We start from the raw sequence: 23006 nt of genomic DNA, 5'->3' as shown, positions 1-23006 counted from the left end.
CTGCAAGAAAAGAAGACATTCTTCTTCCTGACCACTTTTGTCACAAATCCCACACACCCGCTGCAGCCCCTTCCGCAGCACCAGCAGGATGGAGATGACCCTGAGCACCCAGCATAAACAGGGTGACCAGAGCATTTTGAAGTGCCCCTGGAACCGAGTTAAAATTGCACAGGAGAAAGATGAGACTGGCACCCCTCCTCCTTTGGAAACCACCTTTAAATGCACAGGCAAGACTTAAAATCCAAATGGAGAGCAGCTTGCATTTTCAAAATAGCTCAAAGAGTACTTTTTCTGCACCAAGAAATGCAAATAAACTTAGCAGAGCTGGTTTCCTCCCAGCAGCCACTCCACTTGCATGTCTTTCACATTTGCTCTCTGGAGTCACAGGGTTTGGAGGCAGCAGGGGGACCCTGGGGTGGTGGCAGGGGGGACCAGGGCTGGGGATCCAGCCCTCACCTGTGTCAGGACCCTCAGAGAGACCCTCACAGCAGGGACATGCCAGCAGTGTGCCCTGTCCTGATTCAGACAGACTAATTCCAGTAGGTTGCCCACAGATAAGTCATTTGGTTAATTATTTCAGTAAGCAACTACTATTTTCCTAAAAATAGCTCACTACCTGCTCACAAGCTTCCAGGAGGGCTGAGCACACAGGGTGTGTTCATTTCACCCCAGCTCCAGTTAATAACCTCACCCAACATCAGGACACAGCTGAACCAAGGCAGCCCAACTCACTCCTACACACAGGCACCACCTACTCTGTTTTCTTTGTTACATCCACGTACCCCAGAGCTGCCTACACCTGATGGTGCTTATTTGTGCCCACATGTGGGACCCAGCCCACACTCTACATGACTTGGAAGCCACTACCGGGCACCTGGTTGCAATTACAGCAGCCTCTCCCTCGGCATGGGCATTTTCTTGTCTATTGGGGAATACAGCATGGGTTTATTCTGTGTATTGAGATCACATCAAGATCAAAACCAGAGCAGAAGCCAGCAGAATTGGCAGCCCTGGATGCTGCTCAAGGGCCATGTGTGGTGCCAGCAGGGTTTGCAGGAAGGGACACTTTACACTGCAAGGGGACACGCACATCTCTCCCTGGAGCTATCCTCTGTGCCAGCTAGGAAGGGAGGCCACCACAGTGCACACTGTAGCAAGAAGCATCACAGCCCCAGACATCCTCAAGCATGGGACAAGGCAGAGGTTTGCAGGCAATGCTGTCCACACTGCATCTTGTTTCACTGGGAAGCCAGCTGCGTCCTGCAGGGACAGCCCAGCCATGCTTGCTGTCCCACTCCCACAGAGCCACTGAGCCCCCATCACACACTAAAGAAGAACCAGTGGCCCTAGGGTGAGCACTCAGGGAGATGCAGGACCGCACCACAGGACAGACAAAGCTCTTCTCAGAGACCCCAGGTGCACACACTGGAAACCTTGGAATGCATCAGCACCCACACTCCCTGAGCACTGCTACATTTGACCACAGTACTGCTCCATCCTCTAACACCATGTTGCCCCTAGAGCCCCCCCAAGCAGCACAGAGGATGCCCAACCTCCCCAGCAGCAGCCCCCCTCCCTTACCAGCCAGATCCTGCTCCCCATCTGGGACAGCCCTCTGCACCCTCCACAGCTGCAGCAGGCCCTGCAGGAATGACCCAGCTCCCCCCCTCCCCACATTTATAGCCCACAGGTGCCCCACACCCCTGGGAGCATGAGCCCCACCTGAGGACTGTGATGTGGGACTGGTGTGGTTGCAGATGCTGTAGCAGGCAGGGAATGGAGACGGATGGAGCATCTTCAGGGAGAAGCGTGGCTTTCCCTGTTACAGGTCATAAAACATTCCTAGGGAATGTCGAGATGAGAAGTGTAATTGCAAATCAGCTCTGCTGCTCTCCTGCATCTCCAGACCTATGCAAAGGCAGGGAAGTTTTAATTTCTTCCTTTTGGAGCTGCTTTTCTTTTCTTTCCGCCTATTTTTGTTCTTTCCCTTCTGTCCTCCTAAATTTGGTATAAAAGCAAAAGGAGTAAATAAAAATTTTGGAAAGCTCTTGCAACCCTGCTCTTCCTGGCTTATGCAGTGGTTGGGATGGAAGGGGAGGCCCAGAGCACAGGAACCACAACACTTTGGATAGCTGGATTTTGAAAACAAAAATGAGGTTAGAAATGGAAACTTTGGTTAACTGAGACTGGGATGAAAACTTCATTTCACGCTTGGCAGCAAAGCTGGATCTCCATCACCTTCTTGCTCTGGCACTTCCCCATTTAACCTGGTGCCCAAAGGCATTTCTGCAACTCTGGCAGTGCAGGGGATCTTGTCATCATCCTCTGAGTGAGCAGACATGGCCATACCACTGCCCAAATGTTCCTGGGAGTTCACCTTAAAACACTTCCCCCAGGAAGTGCCAGTGGTGTGCTGGGGAGCAGATAGACATCGGGTGCTCGCCTGAATTTTCATACCCATTCTCCCCAGTACCTGCTGTCCTGGGGGAAAACATCACCTTCCAGGTTTCTGGTTTTTCAGCAATTTGAGATAGACACAAAGAAAGGAAAAAGTCACGAAAGCAGCTATGTGGGACTATGTCCCCTCCCCAGCCCACCCCAGCAGTGCACGGTAGCAGGAACACAGAAGACATCAGCACAGCTCAGCATCGTCTTTATATAACTTTATTTCCAGAGGTCTTGTGCAGAATGATATAGTGGTGATGCTGGTCCCTGAGCCTCTGTGGGAGTTTTCTGTGGGCATTTCAGAACGATTCCTGACCCCACGGTTTCTGACCCCATGGCACCTCCTGTGCAGGGACCACAGTGCACCGGGATGAGTGGTCGGAGCCCACCACCCCGGCCGGCCAGCGGTCCCCAGCAGTGCCACTTCCCGGCAGCATCGCGGGGTCCCACTGGGTGAGACCCCCCTCCCGGCTCCTGCCTGAATCCAGCAGCAGTAGCCCTAAAGCCGAGGCCCTTGGGCTGATATCGATGATTACAAAGGGGGGTTTCAGCTTAGATTTCCCTAAGAGCCCACTGCCTGTTACAGGGGAGAGGGCTCCCAAATAAGCTCCACCAAAGCACCTATGATAGAGAGGCGGAGTTTCTTTTTCTCAGTAGTCCTCAGCTCTCGGCGAGATGGTACAGGAGGTGTGTTATGCCTCCACTGAGGTGTGAGCTGACACCTTCAGAAAATCACCTGCTGATTTTTCTTAAATATTCTTTTTTTAATTAGGGAACAAGGCAGTGATGACAAAGGCAGTTTCTGCTCTGGATAGACAGGAGAAACACATGTTGCAGTAGCATGTGATGGGATCCCTGTCTTGCCTGTGCAGGGAACCCACCCAACCCTGGGGAACGAAACATCACGGTGGAGAACTGCTCAGTGAGCACACTGAATTCCAAGCAACCACCGCTCGAGCGATGCCCACCCTTCCCACACCCCAGCCCTTCCCTTCCACACCAACTCGCTTCTCCAGCAGAAACCCTCATGACGCTGGGTGGACCTACACCACAGGACAGCACGAGTGGGATGTGAGCGCTGCAGGTGACCAGGGAGCAACTGAACACAGATCCCAGCAGAGCCACCAGCCCAGCGTTCTCCTGCACCGAGCAGCTTTGGTTGGAAGCTCATCACCCTGCTGGGGCTCTTTCACTTGAAAGCAACAGAAACGACCCAAAATGCTGCTGTGGTGGACGTAAGCCTGTGCTTATGCTCTGAGCAAGAGCCGGGAGATTTCATCCTGGGCACCTTCCCCCTTCCTACCCAAAGCTGCTTTTATTGTCTTGATCTAATGAAGTGCAGACTTCACCTGGACAGACCCATAAGTGGCTCCTCTCGGAGGCAATGAATACAAATACTTGACCTCATGAGCTGCGGGGCAGCAATTAGTTTAAGCAGGGGGTTTGTGTAACACTTCAAAAGTCTTAATCCGTGCGGTCAGCCCTGGCACGGTATTTGCCAGAACCTATTGAGTAGTCTTAATGAGTCTGCAAAGCAAGCTTTCAATACATTTTGGGTCGCTTCAGATGCTTTAAATGGCATAGTCTATATGGTATTGTGCGGCTTTAGAAAGGCCCGGGCTTTAAAAAAGTATGGCTCCCTTTCACAGGGCAGACAGAAACCATCTTTAGAGCCGGGACCCTTAACGTTTTGCATATCAATATGGCTGGGGCTGAATGCAGTCACTCAGCTGAGAAATAGGATCACTATCAGCGTTTCCAGGCTTTCACAGGCACTTGGGAAACTTTAAAGCCCTTCGTGGAGAATAATTTGGTCGAATATCGTGGCTGGAAACAAAACCTAAACAAGCAGAGCGCAGTCCATCATGCGGAGCTGCCAGCCAGGCTGACAACAGGCTCCAGCGGCTCCGACATCCAACCCCCAGCAGGTCGGCGGACGGGGCACTTGCAGTCCTGGGGGACCCCGCACTGGGCGCGGGGTGCTGAGCCCACCCTGGCAACGGCCGCGTCGCTCGGAGGGCCCTGGGCTTTTAACCAGCAGAAAACCAGTACCGATTTCATCTCTTCTTACTATTCTTTTACAATATCCTGGTTTCTTAATACAGACCATAAAGCCCCCAGGCTCTGGCACCACACCGGTGGCATCCACATCTGTCCCCAGCGCTGCTCACACACGCACAGCTGCTTCCTGCACAGAAACAGGCAACTGTTTGCATTTAAATCCAACATCATGTTAAGCCGGTCCTTGCACACGTCACTTGTCCCAGCAGCGACCAGACGCTGAACAGGGCAAATGTGCTGAACCTCAGCTACAGCCCAGAGCATCGGTACAGAAAATACGTGTCACCTCAAAGGGGCACAAAGGAGGTGCCAGTAACTGGGATGTGGGAGAGCTGCGCGGGGTAAAGCGCAACATGCTGGTGTAAAACTGCGTCAGAGCTGGGAGGAAAGGGGCCAGTGCCCAGTGTGCAACCCCCGAGAAGCAGGAGGGGAGCAGCAGCGAGGAAGGGAGGCGATGACATGCCTGGCAGGACAGTCAGCTTTGGGATGCTGTGCCATGGAAGAAACCACAGCCAAAGCATATTTGCAAACAATGCAGGGCCTGAGGGCCCTTGAAAACACATAATTAGCTCATTAAAGAGACAAATACAAATCACTAATAAGATACTAGAGGTTAATTAAATGTTTTCCCCATCTTTAATTAAGGGAAAACTAGTTAATTCAGATTAAACTAATTTCTGCAGCCTCCCATGATGGCCCTCTACAGCTGAGGATTTGAAAATCTATTAAGATTATTGAACTGAAAGGTCAGAGTTTGGGGCTTTTGTTTGCTCTGCTTGGGTGAATTTGGGGGAAGTGAGGATTTTCATCCTCAGGGTTAGAAATGCACTGCTTTATCATCTAGGTTACTCAAAGAACATAAGAAGGTATGTGATACACAACTCCCTCTCCCTAACCCCAGACCTGGCATTTATTCAGAACTACTGCCATTAATTGTTTTTCTTAACTAGGGAATTCCTGCAGACTATTTTCTGTCTGCAAAACATACCCCACGCTTGGACTCTGCTGCTCAGCCAGCCTCACCCAACGCTGCCGATGCCTGTGCTCAGCACCCGAATTTGATTTAGCAAAAACTCCCTGGCTGCATACCCCAGAGGCCGACTGGTTTCCAAAGCTTTTATTGTGGATGGCAGAGCCAGCATCCACACACTCGCACGCATCCACGCACTCGCACGCTCCCACTCGTGACCCAGAATAGTCACGGTTAATATAGATTCGCAAGGTTTATATGGAAGAATATTTAATCTGGTCAGGGAGGGGAGAGGGGTCATCTGTGTTTTTATTTCTTAAATATTTCTCTCTACTCCAGTGGGGTCCGTTTCTTGCCAGAAAAGGTCCGATATAAATTAGAACAAAGGGAGGAGGTTGCTGGTGGGGCAGCCACAGGCATCCCTGGACCATGGCAGCCATGAGCATCCCTGGACCGCGGTCCTGGCTCCGCACGCTGCTGAGCAGACCAGGTCCCAGCATGGCAGCGTGCCCTGTGGGTGACTCAGTCCCACCCAAAGTCCTGCCCTGTCATCTGATAAAACTTCATGTTGAAGGGTCTGTAAAACTCCTGCAGTCGCTGGACCACCTGCATGTCTATTTTGGGGTGCGGCCGCCCCTTGGATTTCCCCAGGCAGCGGGGCTTGCTGCCACCCTCCGGCTTCTTCAGGCAGGGAAAGCCCTTGGTCTCATTAAAATAGAAATGTTTGTCCGTCACCACTCTCTTGAGACCCAGAAAGTCCTGGACACGGCCCATCTCTCCAGCCGGGTCACTGACAAGCCTCTCCCCACTAACAAAGAGGAATTTGGAGAGGGGGAAGTACTGCAGCCAATTGTCCAGGTGCTTGGCGTAGATCCCAATCCTCACCGCACTCCAGCTCGTGTCGATCAGTCCCGTGCTGACATTTTTGAAGGCCAGGGCCTGGAAGCTGGGGATGGCAGGGTTTTTGGAGAGCGTCTGTGTGTAGTCCGAGATGGCACGGGTGACGGGGTTCCGCACCACCACGATCAGCTTCGTGTCCCGAGACATGTTGTAGATGCGCCGGGGAGCCTCCTTGGTGACGAAGTAGCTGGGGGTCTTCTCCATTGTGATCTGCCCCTCCAGTGTCCGTGGCATCAGGCTCCTGGGGAGAGAAAGGGACACAGTCAGGACTCCGACTTGATGCCACGACAGGAACAAGTGGCAGCAAACACCAAAACTTGGCCAGAAATGCCCAGGAGCTCCCCAACTACAACCACCTCTCTCCTTCCCCTCCTGCCAGCCGGGGACACTGCTTTGTCACACCCCGCTGGTCACCTCCTCATCTTCAAAAGCCTTCCTAGTTGCCCCCTGCCCAGGTCTCTCCTTTCCTCACCTCGTCTCAGTCTCCCTTTCACCCCCCCCGCCAGGGTCTGTCCCTGGGAAGGGATGCCCTGTCGCCCTGCGCTGCCAGCAGCACTGTCCAGACGGTACTTGCAGGCTGTCAGTACCCTTCAGAGGTCCCACACAACCCTCTTCCCAGTCCTGGAAATCCCTCCTGCCCCCTCCTCCTCCTCCTCCCCAGTGAGTTTCAGTGGCAGTGACCAGTGTCTTGGCACACGTGTTTTGGGACAGGGCTCTCACCAATTCCATTTACTGGAGGTGCTGACTGGCCGTGTAGGGTCGCAAAGAGGAAAGAGGTAAATGTCATCAGGGGTTGTGCGCCCAGTTTGGGCAGGCGGGGGGGGGACCAGGTTGTGCACGAGCACCTGGTGTCTACAAGAATCGCCAGGGTGATTCTTGCCCATATCACCGGGGATGCTGCTGCCCATGCATCATCCCTGAAAACACCTTTGCCTCTAGAGAGGGTGAATAGGAAAAAGTCCCCAGTGAGAATCATAAAGGAGAAAAGCGAGCGCATGGCCGGGCAGCAGGGACAGACCAACGCTGACCGCTCTGTCCATAGCCCCACGCAAGGAGCTCGCAAGGAGCTCGGCTGAGCCCATCCAGGAACATTCACAGATGAAAGCCAGCACTTCAATGCCTCTGCTAATTTGCCTCTTCCCTTTCTTGTTCCTTCTTTCCCTGATGAAGCACTTGCACCAGGGTGAGGGCCGGTCCCTGCCAAGCCTGTGGATGCTCATGGTGCTACAGCCAGTGGAGGTAAACTGGGTGGACTGGCCCAGCTGCAGACACCCATGGGTGCTAAGCGAGGTCATTTCGAACCCAGCCCAAGGAGCAGCTTGGGATGCAGATGCCCACCAAGACTCCTGCCTCCTCTGCCTCCAGACAGCAAGCAGTTAAGGCCAGAAAAAGACTGTTTCCTTTTTTCAAAAAAAAGGCAGAAAAACCTCTCAGGGCTCAGCCATTGTGCTGTGTAAATTTCACTGCCTTGATTGCTCCCTTGTGCACTTTAATGAGGCATTAATTGCCGGAGAAATTACCCAGGCACGTCACCCTATGGGCTGAGGAGAGTCAGGGGCTGCAGAACGGGTCCCCTCTGCCACCAGCACAGGCACCTGCCCTAGAGCCCCTCACATCCCCCAGAGCTCCTCATGTCCCCCTTCTCGGGGGTGGACACATCTCTGGCTGTCCTGGTGAAGATGGGACTTGGTTTCCCCAACGGCAGAGCCCCCCCTGAGCCGAGACTGCGGGGCCAGCCGGGAGGCAGCTCACAGGTCCCCGCTGGCATGACACCGGCGTGGCTCCCCAGCACGCAATGCCACCCCGAGCTGCTGCTGCTCCCCACAGATTCCCTCGCTGGCAGACAGTGCAGATGTGCCAGGGCATGACAGCTCTCGCTGCTGCATCCCAGCCAGATCCCACCAGCTCACTCCCCCAGCACCCCGCATGGGAGCCCTTGCCAACGGACCCCACACAGAGATGGGGCTCATCTGGGATTGAAACAGCTTCATTTCCTCCGTGCTGTCACAAGCCACGGTCCCCATCCCCTCCGAGTGCTTGGGGTGACATGCATGCTCCCCCTCCCTGGCCACGTAAAACAGAGGAGTCTCTAGCTGACTCCAGTGCTGGGCTGGAAACTCATTCTGCTCGGAGCACAGCAGCATTCTGCTCGGGTGCCAGGGCTCAGCCCTGCTGTCCACCCCACCTGGGCAGCTATCCTTGCACTGGGTCTGTCCCGAGCAACAGGCTGCTTTCCCGCAGGGAGGGGACATGAGGTTTTCAGAGGTTTGCTTAATACTTTGGGAAATGACCAAACCACTTCAATAGTTCTTCTGAAATAACAACTATGTGTCTGTGTGCACACAGAAATACATGTAACACATATAGAGAATAAGCATGTCCTTTCCTCCCTCCTAGGACTTTTCTTAGCAGATGGCAGAGCACCTAACCCAGCAGGCAAGCGCTGGTTTACAACGGGAAACCGAGGCACCAAGCAATGACACGGCTTGTGTAGGAGCTGCTGTGTAGATGCCTACATTCATCCAGCCAACAAACATCAGCCACCCCGACACAAAATCACTTGCTTGTGTCTCAGCAAACACCTGGGGATCCAGGCTGAGCTGCTCTGCACCCAGAGACATCCCAAGACAAGCTCCAGGGACCAGGAAGTCTCCTGGAAATAGTACCAATACCTGAATACTAGCTGTGATGAGGGATAACACAAAGTGAAAAAAATAAATCTAATCTAACAGAGACATTTCACTTAACTGAAATGAGAGAGTTGGGACCGGACAGACTCTTTTTCTTACAAGCACTTTCCATTTTGCCTGAACTTGGAAGAACTCTGGTTTTAAAACTCAAAGTTGCCTCTGGGGTCTCCCCTGCCCCCCAGGACATCTCCACCCCATGTCCCTTGCTGCGGCTGAGTCCTGCAGCAGGGCCGGGTCTTGGCAGCAGCACTTTGGGGCCGGAAGGGGCGTTTCAGGGATCCCCATCCCGCTGCTCGGAGTGGAGGCACCGGAGGGTTGTGCCTGGCAGGGGAGCTGGGTCCCCAGGGCGGGAGAGGACAGGACACGCAGCAGCGGGGGCTGTGCTGTGGGGAAGCCAGGGCTCTGCCCAGCAGCATCTGTTCCTTATGTAATGGGAAAAGGCTTGAGGTTTCTGGGTTTTTTTTCCCCTGGACGCAGGAAAGAACACTTTATTAAAAGCATTTGCGAGCGATGCTGGGCCCCACACAACTCCCTCCCCCAAACAAGAGGCAAAAGCCACTTTTTTTTTTTTTTTGACAGTGCCAGCATTTTCAGAGCCACTTCTCATCCCCAGCATCACGACCCAGCAACCCGGCCCCTCCATTTGGCACCAGTGGTGCCTGGGCAGGCGGGATGCCCTTGGGGGGTACACATGCACCCTGGGGGCAGTGATGGGTGGCTTCCCTAACCTTTTCAGCACCTTCCTCCCCTCAAATAACTGTGCTTACCAGAGGAGCTGACTGCCAGGGTTCCCACTGGGAAGTGCCTTCCCAAACCAGGATCAGGCCCTTGCACCCCACATCCCGGAGCCAAGCAAAAAACCAACCGCCCCACTCCAAACACCAGTCAGCTCACCTCCAACCTGCCGCTTGCGCTTCCCCCACCCCAAGCCGAGCCAGCAAAGCACATTTAACACTAATTACATTCAGAAACCTGCCATAGGGTTTGCCAGGCTGCACGAAGCAGCTTCTCTGGGCAACTTGTTGAGGCGTTTCTGCAGCACTTCCCCAGATGCCACTGGGATTTCTGCACAGCAAAACGGCTCCTTCCTCGTGCTGCTCACCCGCCCAAAACCTCCTCTCAGCAAACATGGGCTTAAGACCTAAAACAGTCCCTCTCCTCAACGGGCAATAAAATGTTTATTATCAAACAGTGATCACTTGGGATGACGTGATCTGAGATCCTGGAGAGCCCACATTAAACCAAAACATTGCTTTTCTCAGCCTGTGCTCCACAAACCAGCACCGACTTGACCAGAGCTCAGGAATTCATGGTTGTGCTCAGCTTTCATAAAACACGATGGTTTGGGTTTGCTGCAGTTGCCACCGCGGTGTTCCCGAGGACATAAACCAGAGAGGAAACCCATGAGCTACCCCTGCAACAGTGGTGCTCTCCAGGAGCGCTGACGCAGTGACCATGAAGAACGACGTGAGTCCAGATGCCCCAGCAAACATTTTGCTAAAATATTTTAATAAAAGCCATTTTACACCACCCCCCCTTCCTTTCTGCATGGCGACAGCAAGGACCAGGCTGAGCACCATGGTGCTGAGGCTGTCTGTCTGTAAAGGGGTCTGCGGGGAAGAGAGACCCCAGGACCCCCCGGGACCCCACTCACCACAGGCAGCCCAGGAGACCCACACCCAGCAGTACCATCACCTTCCCCACACTCATCCTGCTGACCAAGGGCTTCTCAGCACACAGGAGCAGCACCAACTTTAATTAAAGGCAAGCACACTATCCTAGACTTAATTAAAATTTAATTAAAATAGAATTTTTAATAAAAGTCCATGTTAGGGCAGGGATTCCCAACTCTGTTTGTACAGGTACCGCCGGAGCGGTGGCAACAAGCAGCTCCCATGCCTGTGGGCTGTGCGATGGGGTGCAGAGACCTTCCCCTGCCACCATGGCCACATACTTGGTCCCCGCACAAGAGACGTCCCATGCAAACCCCCCCCCCCAAAATCTGGTCCATCAGAGCCATAAGCTCTGCAAGCCAGCACTTCCACGGACCCTTGGACAGACTCCAACACATCTACAGTTTTGTTTCAGATAGGAACAAAAGGCACACAACCCCCCATGGGCTGGACACCACTGACTTGGTTTTAAACCCTCAATCCCACACTGGGTTAATGCGGAGCCGCCGTGTGCTGGGGTCAGGGTGGTGGCGGAGGAGCTGGGTCCCAACGTCATCCCAGGACTGCATCCAGAACACAGCAGCCTCTGAGCAGTTAATTGTGCAACACCTCCCCTTCCTCAGCAGCTCAATCACTCCCAACTACTTGCAAGATAATTACACTATTTCACATTTTCATTAACTCCCTAATACTTTCCCCTAAATTACCCCAGTTAATTATTGATAACCCCTGTCTCCCTCCAGATCTGGCTTAAACTGACAAAGAGCAGGCCAGGATTCTGTTATGCTCCACTTTAGCACAAGCATTGGAAACTTTAATTAAATTTACAGTTAATTCTTATTGACCTTAAGAAAACACCTCGGGAATGCTAGGCATCATCTACAAATAGGCGATACTGCAATGAGAGAGCACCTTGCAGCCTTGGAGGGAGTTTGTATTTCAAGAGGAGACCACATGCCCAGGAGGAGGGATAAAACTCTTTTACCTTTCTATTAAGGTGATAAATTCCAGTTTTTAATAAATAGTAAAATGACTGGCATTTGAGAGGCATCAGAAATAGGATTTCCAACATAGAGATATTCAACATGTGAAACTGCTAACATTTAAGGAAAATAGCAAAATCACAGAGAGGGATAGAAAATGCCACTGTCTACTTCAGAGCCTCCCAGGTGCCATTTAGCTCATCATTTCACCAAGTTTTTCATCCTACCCACCCTGCTGACCCATCCTCCTCTCACCCTCCAAGCTGTGGTACCTATTTGCTCAGAGGCTGTAATCACCGCTGTACCACCTCGTACTCCTCACAGGCAGCCACGACCCGGGGCTGCGGGTACCAGTCACTGAGGGCTGAGCTGACAAGCTCAGTCTGTAACATCCCCTAATTGCTCTCAGCCAAGGTGCATTTCCAAGAGCTGCTGGACCTCTCCAGGTCATTCCCTCTATTATAGTCAATGGGAAATTGCAGATTACGGCTGTGCTCCCAGGGGCCCTCGTTTAGATTAATTACCTCCTCTGTTGTGGTAGCAAGGTGCAATAACTTACAGCCCTGATAAAAATGCAGAAAGCTGCATTAAATACAGATTAACAGTCATAGCAGGCAGGTAATCAAAGCAGACTTCAAAAGCCTGGGCCGACATAACTTTCTAGGGTTAATTGGTTCATGATTCCTCGACTTTGGGATGATTTTGTTGCAGATGAAGGAGAACTCCTCCCAGTACTGAGCAGAGAGCATAAAGTAATGGATGTGCCTGTCAGAGGACAACCTCATTGATAAAATAAGTCTCCAGACCAAGAGCATTCCACATGTTGGGTCTGGGGGAGGAACATGTGTGTGAGCCGGGCTGGAGCCCACGCTGGCACCTTGCACCACGTCTAGCTGCTGAGCGGTGCCTGCCCGGGCACCTCTGCCGGGGCTGCACGGGGAGCAGCAGCCATCTCCCTGGGGGGCTTTAGAGAAATGCAGCGGCGCTCGCAGCCCGAGAGCATCCCTGTGTTAGAACCTGCACTGGTGGCTGCACGTGTGGGGTAGGCTCTGCCCACAATTCATTCCCCCCTCCAAAAATGCCAGGCGGTATCTTTAGTATGGATATAGGTCCAACCTGTGCCAGGAGCATAAAGGGAGGCCCCAAAACCCCAGAAAAACTGCAGATGTGGGTGACAGGTGTAGTCTGGATCAAAGTTCGCAGGTTCTATGTTATCACCAAAAGTGGAAGAGAAAAGAAGGAAAAAGCCTCTCTCCATTATTATTAAAAAAAAAAAAAAAGCACTGACAAAAAAAGTCCCTGACAAAAGCAAATGAAAGGCAAGGGGATTTCTGCCGGAGGGGATATGGTTGAGAGCTTTCTGCAGGGCCAAATAAAGTGACTCTTTCAAGGCGATAAGATGGGTGATGGCATGACGTGGGGGACAAAACCGACCGGGACAGCCCAGCTTAGCGCCAGTGACGGCTCCGCTCGCCCACCCCAACCCAGCCTTGTCTGGGCAGGGGGGCACCCAGTGGCGTCCGGCTGCAGTTCCAGGGGACCTCGTCTCTCAAAGGCAGGGTGACAGACTGCCCGGGACCGGGCTCAATGGGGGACAGAACCTTTTTTGTGTAAATGTAAAACAGTTTGGAACCAGGAGAGGGGGACAAGGCTTGGGACAGATTTATCCTCTCCCAGCAGACACCCAGTACCACCCGGATCTGCATATGAATCGCCCCAACAGGCTTATCTCACCCGGCGGGACAAGGCTGCCTTTGTGGCCATGCAGCAGCTATAAAGTTGTTAAACTGAAACCAGTTATGCAGACTTTAAGGTACTGGCTTTTTCCTTCAAAGCAGCTAGAACAGCAGCACCTTTGCTGGGAAGCAGGGTGTGAGAAAGCAGCTATGGGGTGGGATAGATCCAGCCTTGTGTCCCTGCTCCCAGCTCTGCCAAGGAGACCCCGGCTGCCAGGGGGCATGCTGGACCCCCCATTCCCCAAAGTGGGGTGGGGGGTACACGTGAGCAGCCGTGCTTACCCCCCACCCCAGTTTCCTCCATCACCTCCTCTTCCCAGAGGAAGCACTGGGGCATCTGTTGAACCTCAGTGCAAAGCACGGAAGGTTGAACTAGCCGTCAAGCCGCCCGGGAGCAAATTAGGCCATGTTCTTTTTTATTCCTAATTACTGTGATCTTCCCCCTTTCCTTCCCTGCTGCCCCTTCAGAGGAGGCGACGGGTCCTGCCAGCACCTCCCCGGAGCAGGCAGAGCCCCCCAGGCACTTTCCATCCCAGGCCTGCCTCCATTATTTTTGATTCTTTCACCGATTCAAAAATGTGCAAATGAGGCCATGGCTTCCCAATCAGCCCTGGCCAGGAGCTAATTGGCTTTAAGCAGGGAAACCTGAATATGCTAATGATGGCAGTAACAAGCCCGTGATGCGCCTGGAAGGGGAGCCAAGCCCTCGGCTCAACGATCGGCTGACTCTGAGACACGTCAATTAACAACAAGGAAGATAATTTATTAATGCTCCTTTGCACCACCCCCCCTGTCCTTTGCTCCTAATTACAGTTTGATACATGAAACATCGCAGAGGTTTGCCGGGTCCTGTCGCAGCTCTGATCCCAGCTGGAGCATCCCTGGGCAGCCCCGAGCGTCTCCTCCTGCCCCCGAGCAGCCTCTCAGGGGGCAATAGCCCAGGACCGTGACGGGAGGGTCTCCAGCCAACGCAAAGGATGCCAGAGCTCTGCCACCACTCGACCACAGGGGACGGGGTCCCTGGGCTGGGATTTAGCAAGGTCAGGCTGCAGAAGAGGCTCAGAGGAGAAGGGAGATGCAACGGGCTGGGTGGTGCTGTCGGCCAGGGCTGCTCCCCATGGACCCCCACATGGGGGTCTGAGCCCCGACAGACCCTTCCCGAGGGGCTCCGTCACCAGCTGCTTCGTCCTGTGAAGGGCAAGGGCTGCAAAGCAGGAGGCAGGCAGCAATGGGGTCTGTTGGGGGGCTCTGGGAAGGGCCAGGAAAGAAGGAGTTTTGCATTTGGTTTTCCAACCTATTTAGCATTAAGATCTGGGGGATGTAGAGCGCAGAAAGGGGAGAAGCCCATTAGCATTTCTAATGGAGTGGCTGCTTTTGCAAGTCACCTGACACCCAGTTATTAACCCTGATAAGAACTGGGGCCATTTAGGAAACCATGACTGCTTTGTCCACCTACCCAAACCTCCGTGCACCCCAAGACACCAGCCCTGGCAGAAAGGCAAGGAAAAGGCTGTTCCCTGCCCAACACCACAGGCAGCTGCAGCCCCCTGCTCCCGCTCCCACGCAGTCCCAGACTCCCTCCCCGCCACCACCCAGCATTTGCATCGCAATCGTGCTCATGTTTATGGCTGGGGGTTGCAATTATGGGCAGCTCAAGGCCCTGAAGGTTTTTTCTTTGCATGGTTATTCCAGCAGGGTCGTTAAGGCCAAAGGGCTCCCGGTGAATGCACATAACGGCATATGATTATGAAAAGCAGAAACCAGAGTTAATAAGGGCACAGCTCCTTCCCTGTTCAGGAGCGACAGCACTGGAGGAAGAGGCTGCTTGGCCTCTGTCAGCATCTAGGGGAGATTTTGGAGACGATCCCTCCTCCTCACCCTTCTCCCCTGTGGAGCTACAGTGCATGGAATCACCCCAAAAATGTCAAGCAGCTGAGCTCCCTGTTGACGTCTGCCAGGGACCCATCACAGCCAGCACCGCTCGGGTCCCCCCTCCTCCCATGCTCTTGCTGAAGGCACTGTCCCTTGGCCAAGGCACAAAGCCATGGCCACCCCAGGACTCCTACTTGCTGTTGGAGTCATCGCCCACAGCTACAGAAATGAGCACTGAGCGCCCCAGGGTTCACCCAGACACAGAATAACAGCAGGATGGTGCCGCCTGCACCCTCAACTACAAGAGGAGGACCTGAAGCAAAACCAACCTTGTGTTCCCAGGAGCAACATCTCGCCTGCAGCAAGTAAAGATGTTGAACAACTGTTAGTGAAAATGCAGCTGAAACTGCTGCTTGGGTTAAAACAGGTGAGAAACAGAATAGCTACATGAATCCCCAAAAACCCTACAGAAAGCATGGGCTGACACATGCCCAGCCTTGGTGGGATGCTGGATTGGGGCCGTGTAAGGCAAGGGCAGGGCTGCAGCGGGCACGCACAGCCCTCTCCATCTCTCTGGAATGAAGCGCGTCTGCACGGCAGCAATTAGAAATCCTCTTCTCTGAGCTCGCTCCCTGGTGTCCCTTTGATTCCCGAGTCCCAGCGGCCCCGGGGGCACGGGGACAGCCTGTGGCAGGTGTCTTGCCTGTGACCCGGGTCAATCGAGGGCTCTGATCTCCAAATGACCCTTCCCAGCAGTGAATATGTACCCACACTCAAACAGCTTGCAGATGAAGGAGCAACAGACTGGAGATGATTTATTCAGGAATTAAAGGTTCAGTACCCCTTTTAAAGGCTGCGCCTCGGCACTGTCAGCCTTCATTGCACACAATTAAAGGGGTTAGCTGCCCCAGCCCGCCGCGGCCCTCCTCCCTTCCAGAGGAATGAAATCAAACAAAACCGCCCCCCCGCACACCCTCGCCAACCCCCAGTCCAGTCCCTCCAGCGTATGGTTGGGGGTACTGCAGACGGACTTGCAAACTCAGTGCACGAGTGGCCCTGAGCTCCAGCCTAGGAATCTGCTCCAGCTCCGTTCTCTGCCAGGGACCAGCTCGGCTCTGCCCAGGATGGGGGGATGCAGATGCTTGGGTTTCCTCCCCACTCGCAGGAGGGGATGCTCAGGGTCAGGGTCTCTGCTCAGCTCATGGTGGAGGTAGCCCTAGTGCCACCCGTGCAAAGCCCATTCCTGCAGCTGGGGCTTGGCAAGATGCTCCTGGAGCCCTGGACCGGGCAGGATTTATTCTTCCTCCTGTTTATGCCTCCAGAGCAAGACCTGACCCCCCTCCACCAGCTCAGCACCTTCAGGCTCCAAACAAGGAAGATGCTGGTTGTGTGTAAGCTCACACCAGCATAATTCAAACACAGGCTTGAGTTTCCCTCGCACACCTGAGGGGAGATAAGGATAAAATTTGGCATTGTCAGGATTATTTTTTTCCCTTCCGAGTTGTGAGAACTGATGTGGTGGTTTGGCTGTGGGGAGGGAGCATCGCTCGTGGGCGCAAGCAGCAGGAATTCAATGAAAAGCTTCCTTCCTTCTATAAAAGAAAAAGAAGAAATCTGCTGGCAGCAGTGGCTGCTGATAATCTCTTTCCAAGGCTGTAAATTTTCCTGCAGCTACCCCGGCAAGTAATCCAGCAGATTATTACACCTTTCAGCAGAATCAGCCTTTTAAATACGCTCTCCCCTCGCCATGCATCTTGTGTTTTATGACCTGACTTGCTGTCTGAGCACAGGGAAACACAAATTATGCTCTTCTGCAACCAGAATACAGGCACCGGTGACAAATTTTATACCTCTGGTAACTGGGATCCTTGGGCGCTGCAATAAATAAGGAAAATTTGCTCTTAAAGCTGCATGGGGCTGCCAGGCTGGGGGCTCTGCATCACTGCAACACGACAGCCTGGGGAGGGGAAGGGACCCCCCGTCCGATGCTCTGGAGAGCACCCCGCTAACCCAGGCAATTGCGATGCCGTGCTGAGAAGGCACACGCCGCTCGGACGGGTATAACATGATTAACACATACTAATACAGTTCCCAAGGCCAGCTATTTTTTACGGACCAGTTGTCCCCAGCCTGAGCACTCCAGGCAGGCAGTACGCTTCTGGCAGGCCGTTCAGATGCAAAATTTATTGCTCTTTAAAAAAATTGAAAAAAATCCCTGAGATCACGGTAAGTATGTATAAGGTCTTTGTTTTCAATTACAAATAAAAAATACACATATTGGTTTTCACTAAATTATCCTCTTGCAGCAATGGGGTGATCATTCCCGGTTTCCTACCTAGACCAAGGAGAACACAGGAAGGACGTAAAAAGCCCACAAAATCTCTTTTTTTTTCAGGTTTAAAGTTACATGGCTAGCAGAAATAGGAATTCTTCCACTTCCAAATGCTCGAGAGGGTAAAAGGGAAACAACTCTAGTTAAAAAGCAGTTCCTAAAAGACAAACGAGAAAGCACAAAGACATTGAGGTCTCTCAGGTCATTGCGTGCGTGGTGCAACACCCATCCCTCTGACCACCTCCTCCCTCACCCTTGCAACTCCACCTCACCCCACACAGCCCAACGATGGCCAGATCCTGTCTGGATGCTCCAGGGATGGAAAAGCCACATCCCCACCACGCACCGAGCACCACAGCTGCGCTCGCCTCCGCCCCGGGAGCTCCTGGGCAGCCTCTGCAATGCACAGAGTTGTCCCAAGGACCTCTGTGCCCACGGGCAGATGGTGTTTTTCTCTCCCATGGCTTAACCCCATGCATGGCACAGCAGCATCTGCTTGCTTTTAGGAGGGGGCAGGAAGAGAAGAGAGAAGAGAGAGAAGAGAGAAGGAGTTATCTATAATTTTGCAGTTGGCTGCAGAGCCTTGGGCTGCAGCACACCAGCACCAGCCATGCCACGGAGCTGCAATACTCAAATTTGAGGCAAAATCCTCCAATATTTCGCGTGCATCCATCCCCTTGCTGCCCTGTGGTGCCACATCCTGGAGCACAGTGGCTGCAGGCGGTCCCAGCCCACAAGCAGTGCCAGCCTGCGCCACAAGCCCTCAGCTAATTAGCTGAGACTAATTAGCCAGGGTGCAGTGCCGGTGGCAGGACCTACACTGCCCTTCACGGTGATGGGTTCCTGGGATCCTTCCTTGCCTCGATCATGGGGTGCAGGCGCGGGGCACCCCCAGCAGCCGGGGCAGCCCTGCCCTGCCAGCTCTGGGGAGGGCGCGTGGGCAGGAGCCCCACATCGGACACCCCGGTCCCAGCCCCGTCGCAGGTGCAGGAGCAGCAGGAGCCCACGCAAGGGAGGAAGAAAGGAGGAATCCACACATGTCTGCCAGAGCGAGACCTTCCCGCTGGCTGGCGAATTGACAGCTGCTTTGATTTGATTAGCAGATGCTGACGAGGCATCGAGACAAGTCCCCAGAGCCATGAATAATTTCAGTGTATTTGTGTTTATTTGATCTCAGTATGAGGCTGGTCCCGCTGCCTCGCCCAGCCCTGGCCCGGACCCTCGCAGAGCGATGGGGAAGGGGCTGCCGGGCTGTCCAGATGGCCGCTCCGAGGCCACCGTCGGCAGGGCTGGTGGTCCCCCTCCGGTGCGTGCTCTGGGGAGGAGAGAGCCCTTTGCTGCACTCTTCACCCTCCTCCATCCGCACCTCCTGCACGGCCATCCCACTGGGCTGGGGGGTGAAGAAGGGACTCCCCCCAGCAGCTTTCAGGGAATAGAAAAGATGCCTTCCAGCCTCATGACTTTTAACGTAACTCATTCCAACATTTTCAAGTCTTTTTTTACAGTTCACCCTCTTCTAAATGAACAAAAATGGGAACTTTGCACTTTCTGATTCCCAGACCAGAGCTGGGATCGGAAGTCATGTGCCAGGGCCACCAGGTTCTGCTGCCATCACCAAGGATCAGATGCTCACTAGAAAGCAATTGATGTGTTTCAGAGTAATGAATTGGCCATAAAGCCCCATGGTCCAACACATAAACCTACCAGTGGTTTCCTCTGAACCAGTGTACTCCAGCACTGCACCAGGTATCGAGTCTCTGATCTCTCCCTCCTCCACTAGCCGGCCAGTTTGGAGCCGGGGCCAGCTCTCCCTTCCCCCCCGCAACCTGAAACTGGACAGCCAGCAGAAAATGCTACTAGCAGAAGAGATCAAGAAAAACTCCCTCCTTGTGATGCGCTGGGGATGCTCAGCTCCTCTGCCCCAGCACCATGGCACACAGATGGCACGCAGACCCGGCCAGGGCTGAAAAGAGGGAGCCTGAGGCCAGGGCGGGAGCTGAGATTCCTCTCGCAGCTCCTCCCGGGGTGGCTTTGGGAGAAGATGACCCAGGACCGCGCTCAGCAGGCACGGCCCTTGCCATGGTGCTGCTGGGGCTCTGCCTGCATCTTTAACAAATGCAAATTTCATGTAATTCTTCTGCCCACAGTGCCTTCCACATCCAGTTTAAAACTGCACTGGTTAGATCTGATGACTTAGAAATCAAAGATGCTCCGAGCGAGATGAGAGCCTGAACCCTGCCATCGGGGTAACGCCTCTCCCATCACTGTGTGCGGATCTAGCACATGGCGAGTCAACCGACTACATTTCATGGAGGCTTCTGCAAAAATGCCTTCCCAGTCTGGCTTTTCCCTGCTGAATGAGTCCCGCTCAAAGCTTCAGCTTCAAACCACGAGTCATTCTGAAACGCATCCAAAACTGTCTCATTTCTACCTAAGAAAACATAAATCAGTCCTTGCTCATGAACTGGAGCCAGGTCTGAGGTCTGCAACAAAGCCGTGGGGATCCATCAGCTCAGTTTCCAGTGACAGTTTTAAGCTCTCTTGGCCGGATCCACAAAGGTATTTGGGAACCTAACGCTCACCAAAATCACCAGGAACTGCACACCTCAATCCCCCTGTGAATGGGATCCCCTGCTCGCTGCCGTCCCAGCCCTCCGAAGGAGAACCGAGCTGGTGCCTCGCTCTGCCCCAGCTCCCTGACCCTCCATCCCAGCCTGCCGACACCTCGGCTTACCAGGAGCGTCCCCCCGTGCTGCCTCTGCACGGGGGTACCCTGTGCCCTGCAGCATCAAAACCCTCCAGCACCAGATACCCGTCGCCAGCAGCTGCCACCGGCACCGGGGTTTGAGCAGGAGGGTACCCCGGGGTGCCCGCAGTGAGGGGGGACAGGAGGGGGGTACAGGTGGGTGATGAGAGCCAGCAGCACCAGTCCTGCCCTCGCTGCGTGGTGCTGGACCAGCCCAGCTCTGCTCTAAGCAAGCAGCAGCTTCAACAAACAGCCCAAAAAGTGATGCATGAGCCCTAGGGCTTGGCCCGAGGGAGGAAAAGCACCATATTGGTGCAATTACCTGAGTTTAGATAAACCTCCACGGGTGCCTGGGCCAGGGTCAATAGCTGGCAGATGAGCGGCATCATCTGCAGCATCAGCTCTTGGCTGGTGCACGGGGACCCTCTGTGGGGCTCGGGGCAGGGAGCAGATGTCCCGCAGGCACACAGCCCTGCGAGCCGCTGCAGGTGTGGGGCGGGGGAAATGTGCTGAGGCAGCAGTGCTGCGATCGCAGACCCCCCCCAGTCTGCAGCCACGGCCAGACTACGGGCAGGATCTGGCCGCTCCCATCTCCCAACGCTGCTGTAATGCCTTTGACAGCTCGAGCTGGTGATCGCTGGGCTGCTGCCCACCTGGCCCTGGCAGGAGGCATGGCTGCACCTGCCTGCATGCTGCCTGATGGTCTGGAGCAGGCAGCAGCTCCACAGAGCAGCAGGTTACCCCCAGGTTAACCCATCTGAAGGCAACGGTTACCCCTGACCCCTCGAGACAGCTGCCTGCAAGGAGGCAGGGATGGAGCCAGGACTGCCCAGCCCTCCTCCTCACCACCTTCCCTGGCTGAGCAGGGCGAGGGAGCCATAACTGCGTCTGAGAGGAGAGGGGTTTCATCCTGCAGCTGGAGAGCAAAGCTCAGACGGTGCCTGACAGCCACCGGACAAGAGCAAACCATCCCCTTTTCTCCCCCTTCCTCGGAGCGGAGGTTGCGACAGCCTCCATCAGCCCAAACCCCTGTGTCCCCCCGGTTTCTGCAGCGGTGCTGCATTCTGCATCCTCTCTCCCTGGCTTTGGGGGTTGGTGGGGAAACTTCGAAGTAAAGCCCCCCTTGTAATGGTCACCATCCTTGGACCTGGCTGGTGTCCCCTCCGGAGCAGCTCCCGGCTCTCTGCAAAGCACGTGCTACATGTGCTAAGGCTCACGACAGCTCCAAGCTAGAGGAGCTTGTCTGCCCTCCCTGCCTCCATCAACGACAAAAACCAGAAAGACGGTTTGTTTGGTGTTTGTCTCGGGCTGAATGCTGTCATGCCGCTCTTGTTGGGATGGAAAATGCATCCAGTTTTCCACAGAAACAAAAAAGATTCCCCATCTGTGTCAAATTTGTAGTACAGCCTGGGGGAAGATGGGAAACAAATTTAGCTGGTTTTTTTTTTTGCTATCAGAAAAAGCCCCGTTTCCTGGCGAAGAGCAGAGCTTCGCTTCGCCCCGGAGTGCTGCGGTGACAAGAGCCACCACCACTCGTGGAGCCCAAGCTGCTCTGTGCCATCCCATCCTGTGGCATGTCCCAAAACGCCAGCAGGAGCTGGGCAAAGGGAATCGGGAGAGGAGCCCCAGCTCGCAGCCCTGGAGCAGCTGCCAAATGGTTCTTCTCTCCGACAACCTGCTCAGCCACTTCCATGCATGCGCAGGACTTCTCTCCCCAGTCCACAGCCCATCACATGGGAGATAATAACTGTTTCCTCTGCAGATAAGGGAGAAGACTCAGAAATCCAGCCAAGCCCAGACAACAAGATTCAGGATGCTGGGGATGCTGCTGGATGCCCAGCGGGGCAGCAGCCTGTTCCCCCCTCCACTCGCACGGTGATTCAGCTGGTCCCCAGGCGAAGGAAATCCCCCACTGAGGAGGGAGATGTGGGTGGATTACGCGTTTTGCTGAAAAAAAAATAAAAAATAAAAAAAATAGCTGTTTCTCCAGCTCTAGAGAAAGAGGCTGTGGAAGCATCAGGAAGGCGCAGAGGGTACGGGGGTTTCTCCAGCCCCGTGCCCAGGCTGAGCCGTTGGCAGCTCCCAGCTCCCCATCGCTCGTGCTGGATGAGGCCGAGGTGCCTGGGCGGAGATGGAGGGGCTCCATCCACAGCACAGCAGGTTCGGGTCTCTTGCCCCGGTATCGGTGCTCCCTCCTTCCCTCACTCCAGCAGGAACAACGGGGAGTTCTCTAACAAAACATTTCTTCACTGGAAAAGCATTGGTTTGTGGCAACCAGAGCTGTTTGTGGGAAAGGACTGGATTTTGATTATTTTTAGCCTGGCTTCCTAAGGAAATGTGGCTTAAGCAATCACACGGTCTGTCTGCCTGTCCGCCCAGCTGTCTGCCTGTCTTCCCCCAGCTACGTCTGATCCCACCGGCCGATTCCAGCCAGATTTGATGGAAGACAAGGATCAAAAATAGGAAGTTTGCACACTTCCATCAAAAGCTGCAGCTGAACAGCAGCTGGGACCCCGACCGCTGCCCTCGGCTCAGGGCAAAGCAACTCCAGCAGAGCCCGAAACCCAGCAGCCCCATCCACGCCAGCTTTGCTGGGCT

At 54.1% G+C, this 23006-nt stretch overlaps 1 protein-coding gene across 1 annotated transcript in view; it reads right to left on the bottom strand.

Annotated features, from left to right (window-relative positions):
• Positions 1-5815: 5815 nt before the first annotated feature.
• HS3ST6 (heparan sulfate-glucosamine 3-sulfotransferase 6) overlaps positions 5816-23006 on the bottom strand; it is a 40850-nt gene continuing 23659 nt past the window's right edge. The window contains exon 2 of the mRNA XM_075767432.1: positions 5816-6617. Within this exon, the coding sequence (XP_075623547.1) occupies positions 5999-6617 (619 nt within the window). The 3' untranslated portion in view covers positions 5816-5998. The remainder of the gene's footprint in view (positions 6618-23006) is intronic.

Source organism: Balearica regulorum, chromosome 15 (genome assembly GCF_011004875.1).
Source record: "Balearica regulorum gibbericeps isolate bBalReg1 chromosome 15, bBalReg1.pri, whole genome shotgun sequence".
NCBI classification, from domain to species: domain Eukaryota; kingdom Metazoa; phylum Chordata; class Aves; order Gruiformes; family Gruidae; genus Balearica; species Balearica regulorum.
Note: the sequence above shows the minus strand (reverse complement) of the source record. Positions and strands in the feature narration are given on the sequence as shown.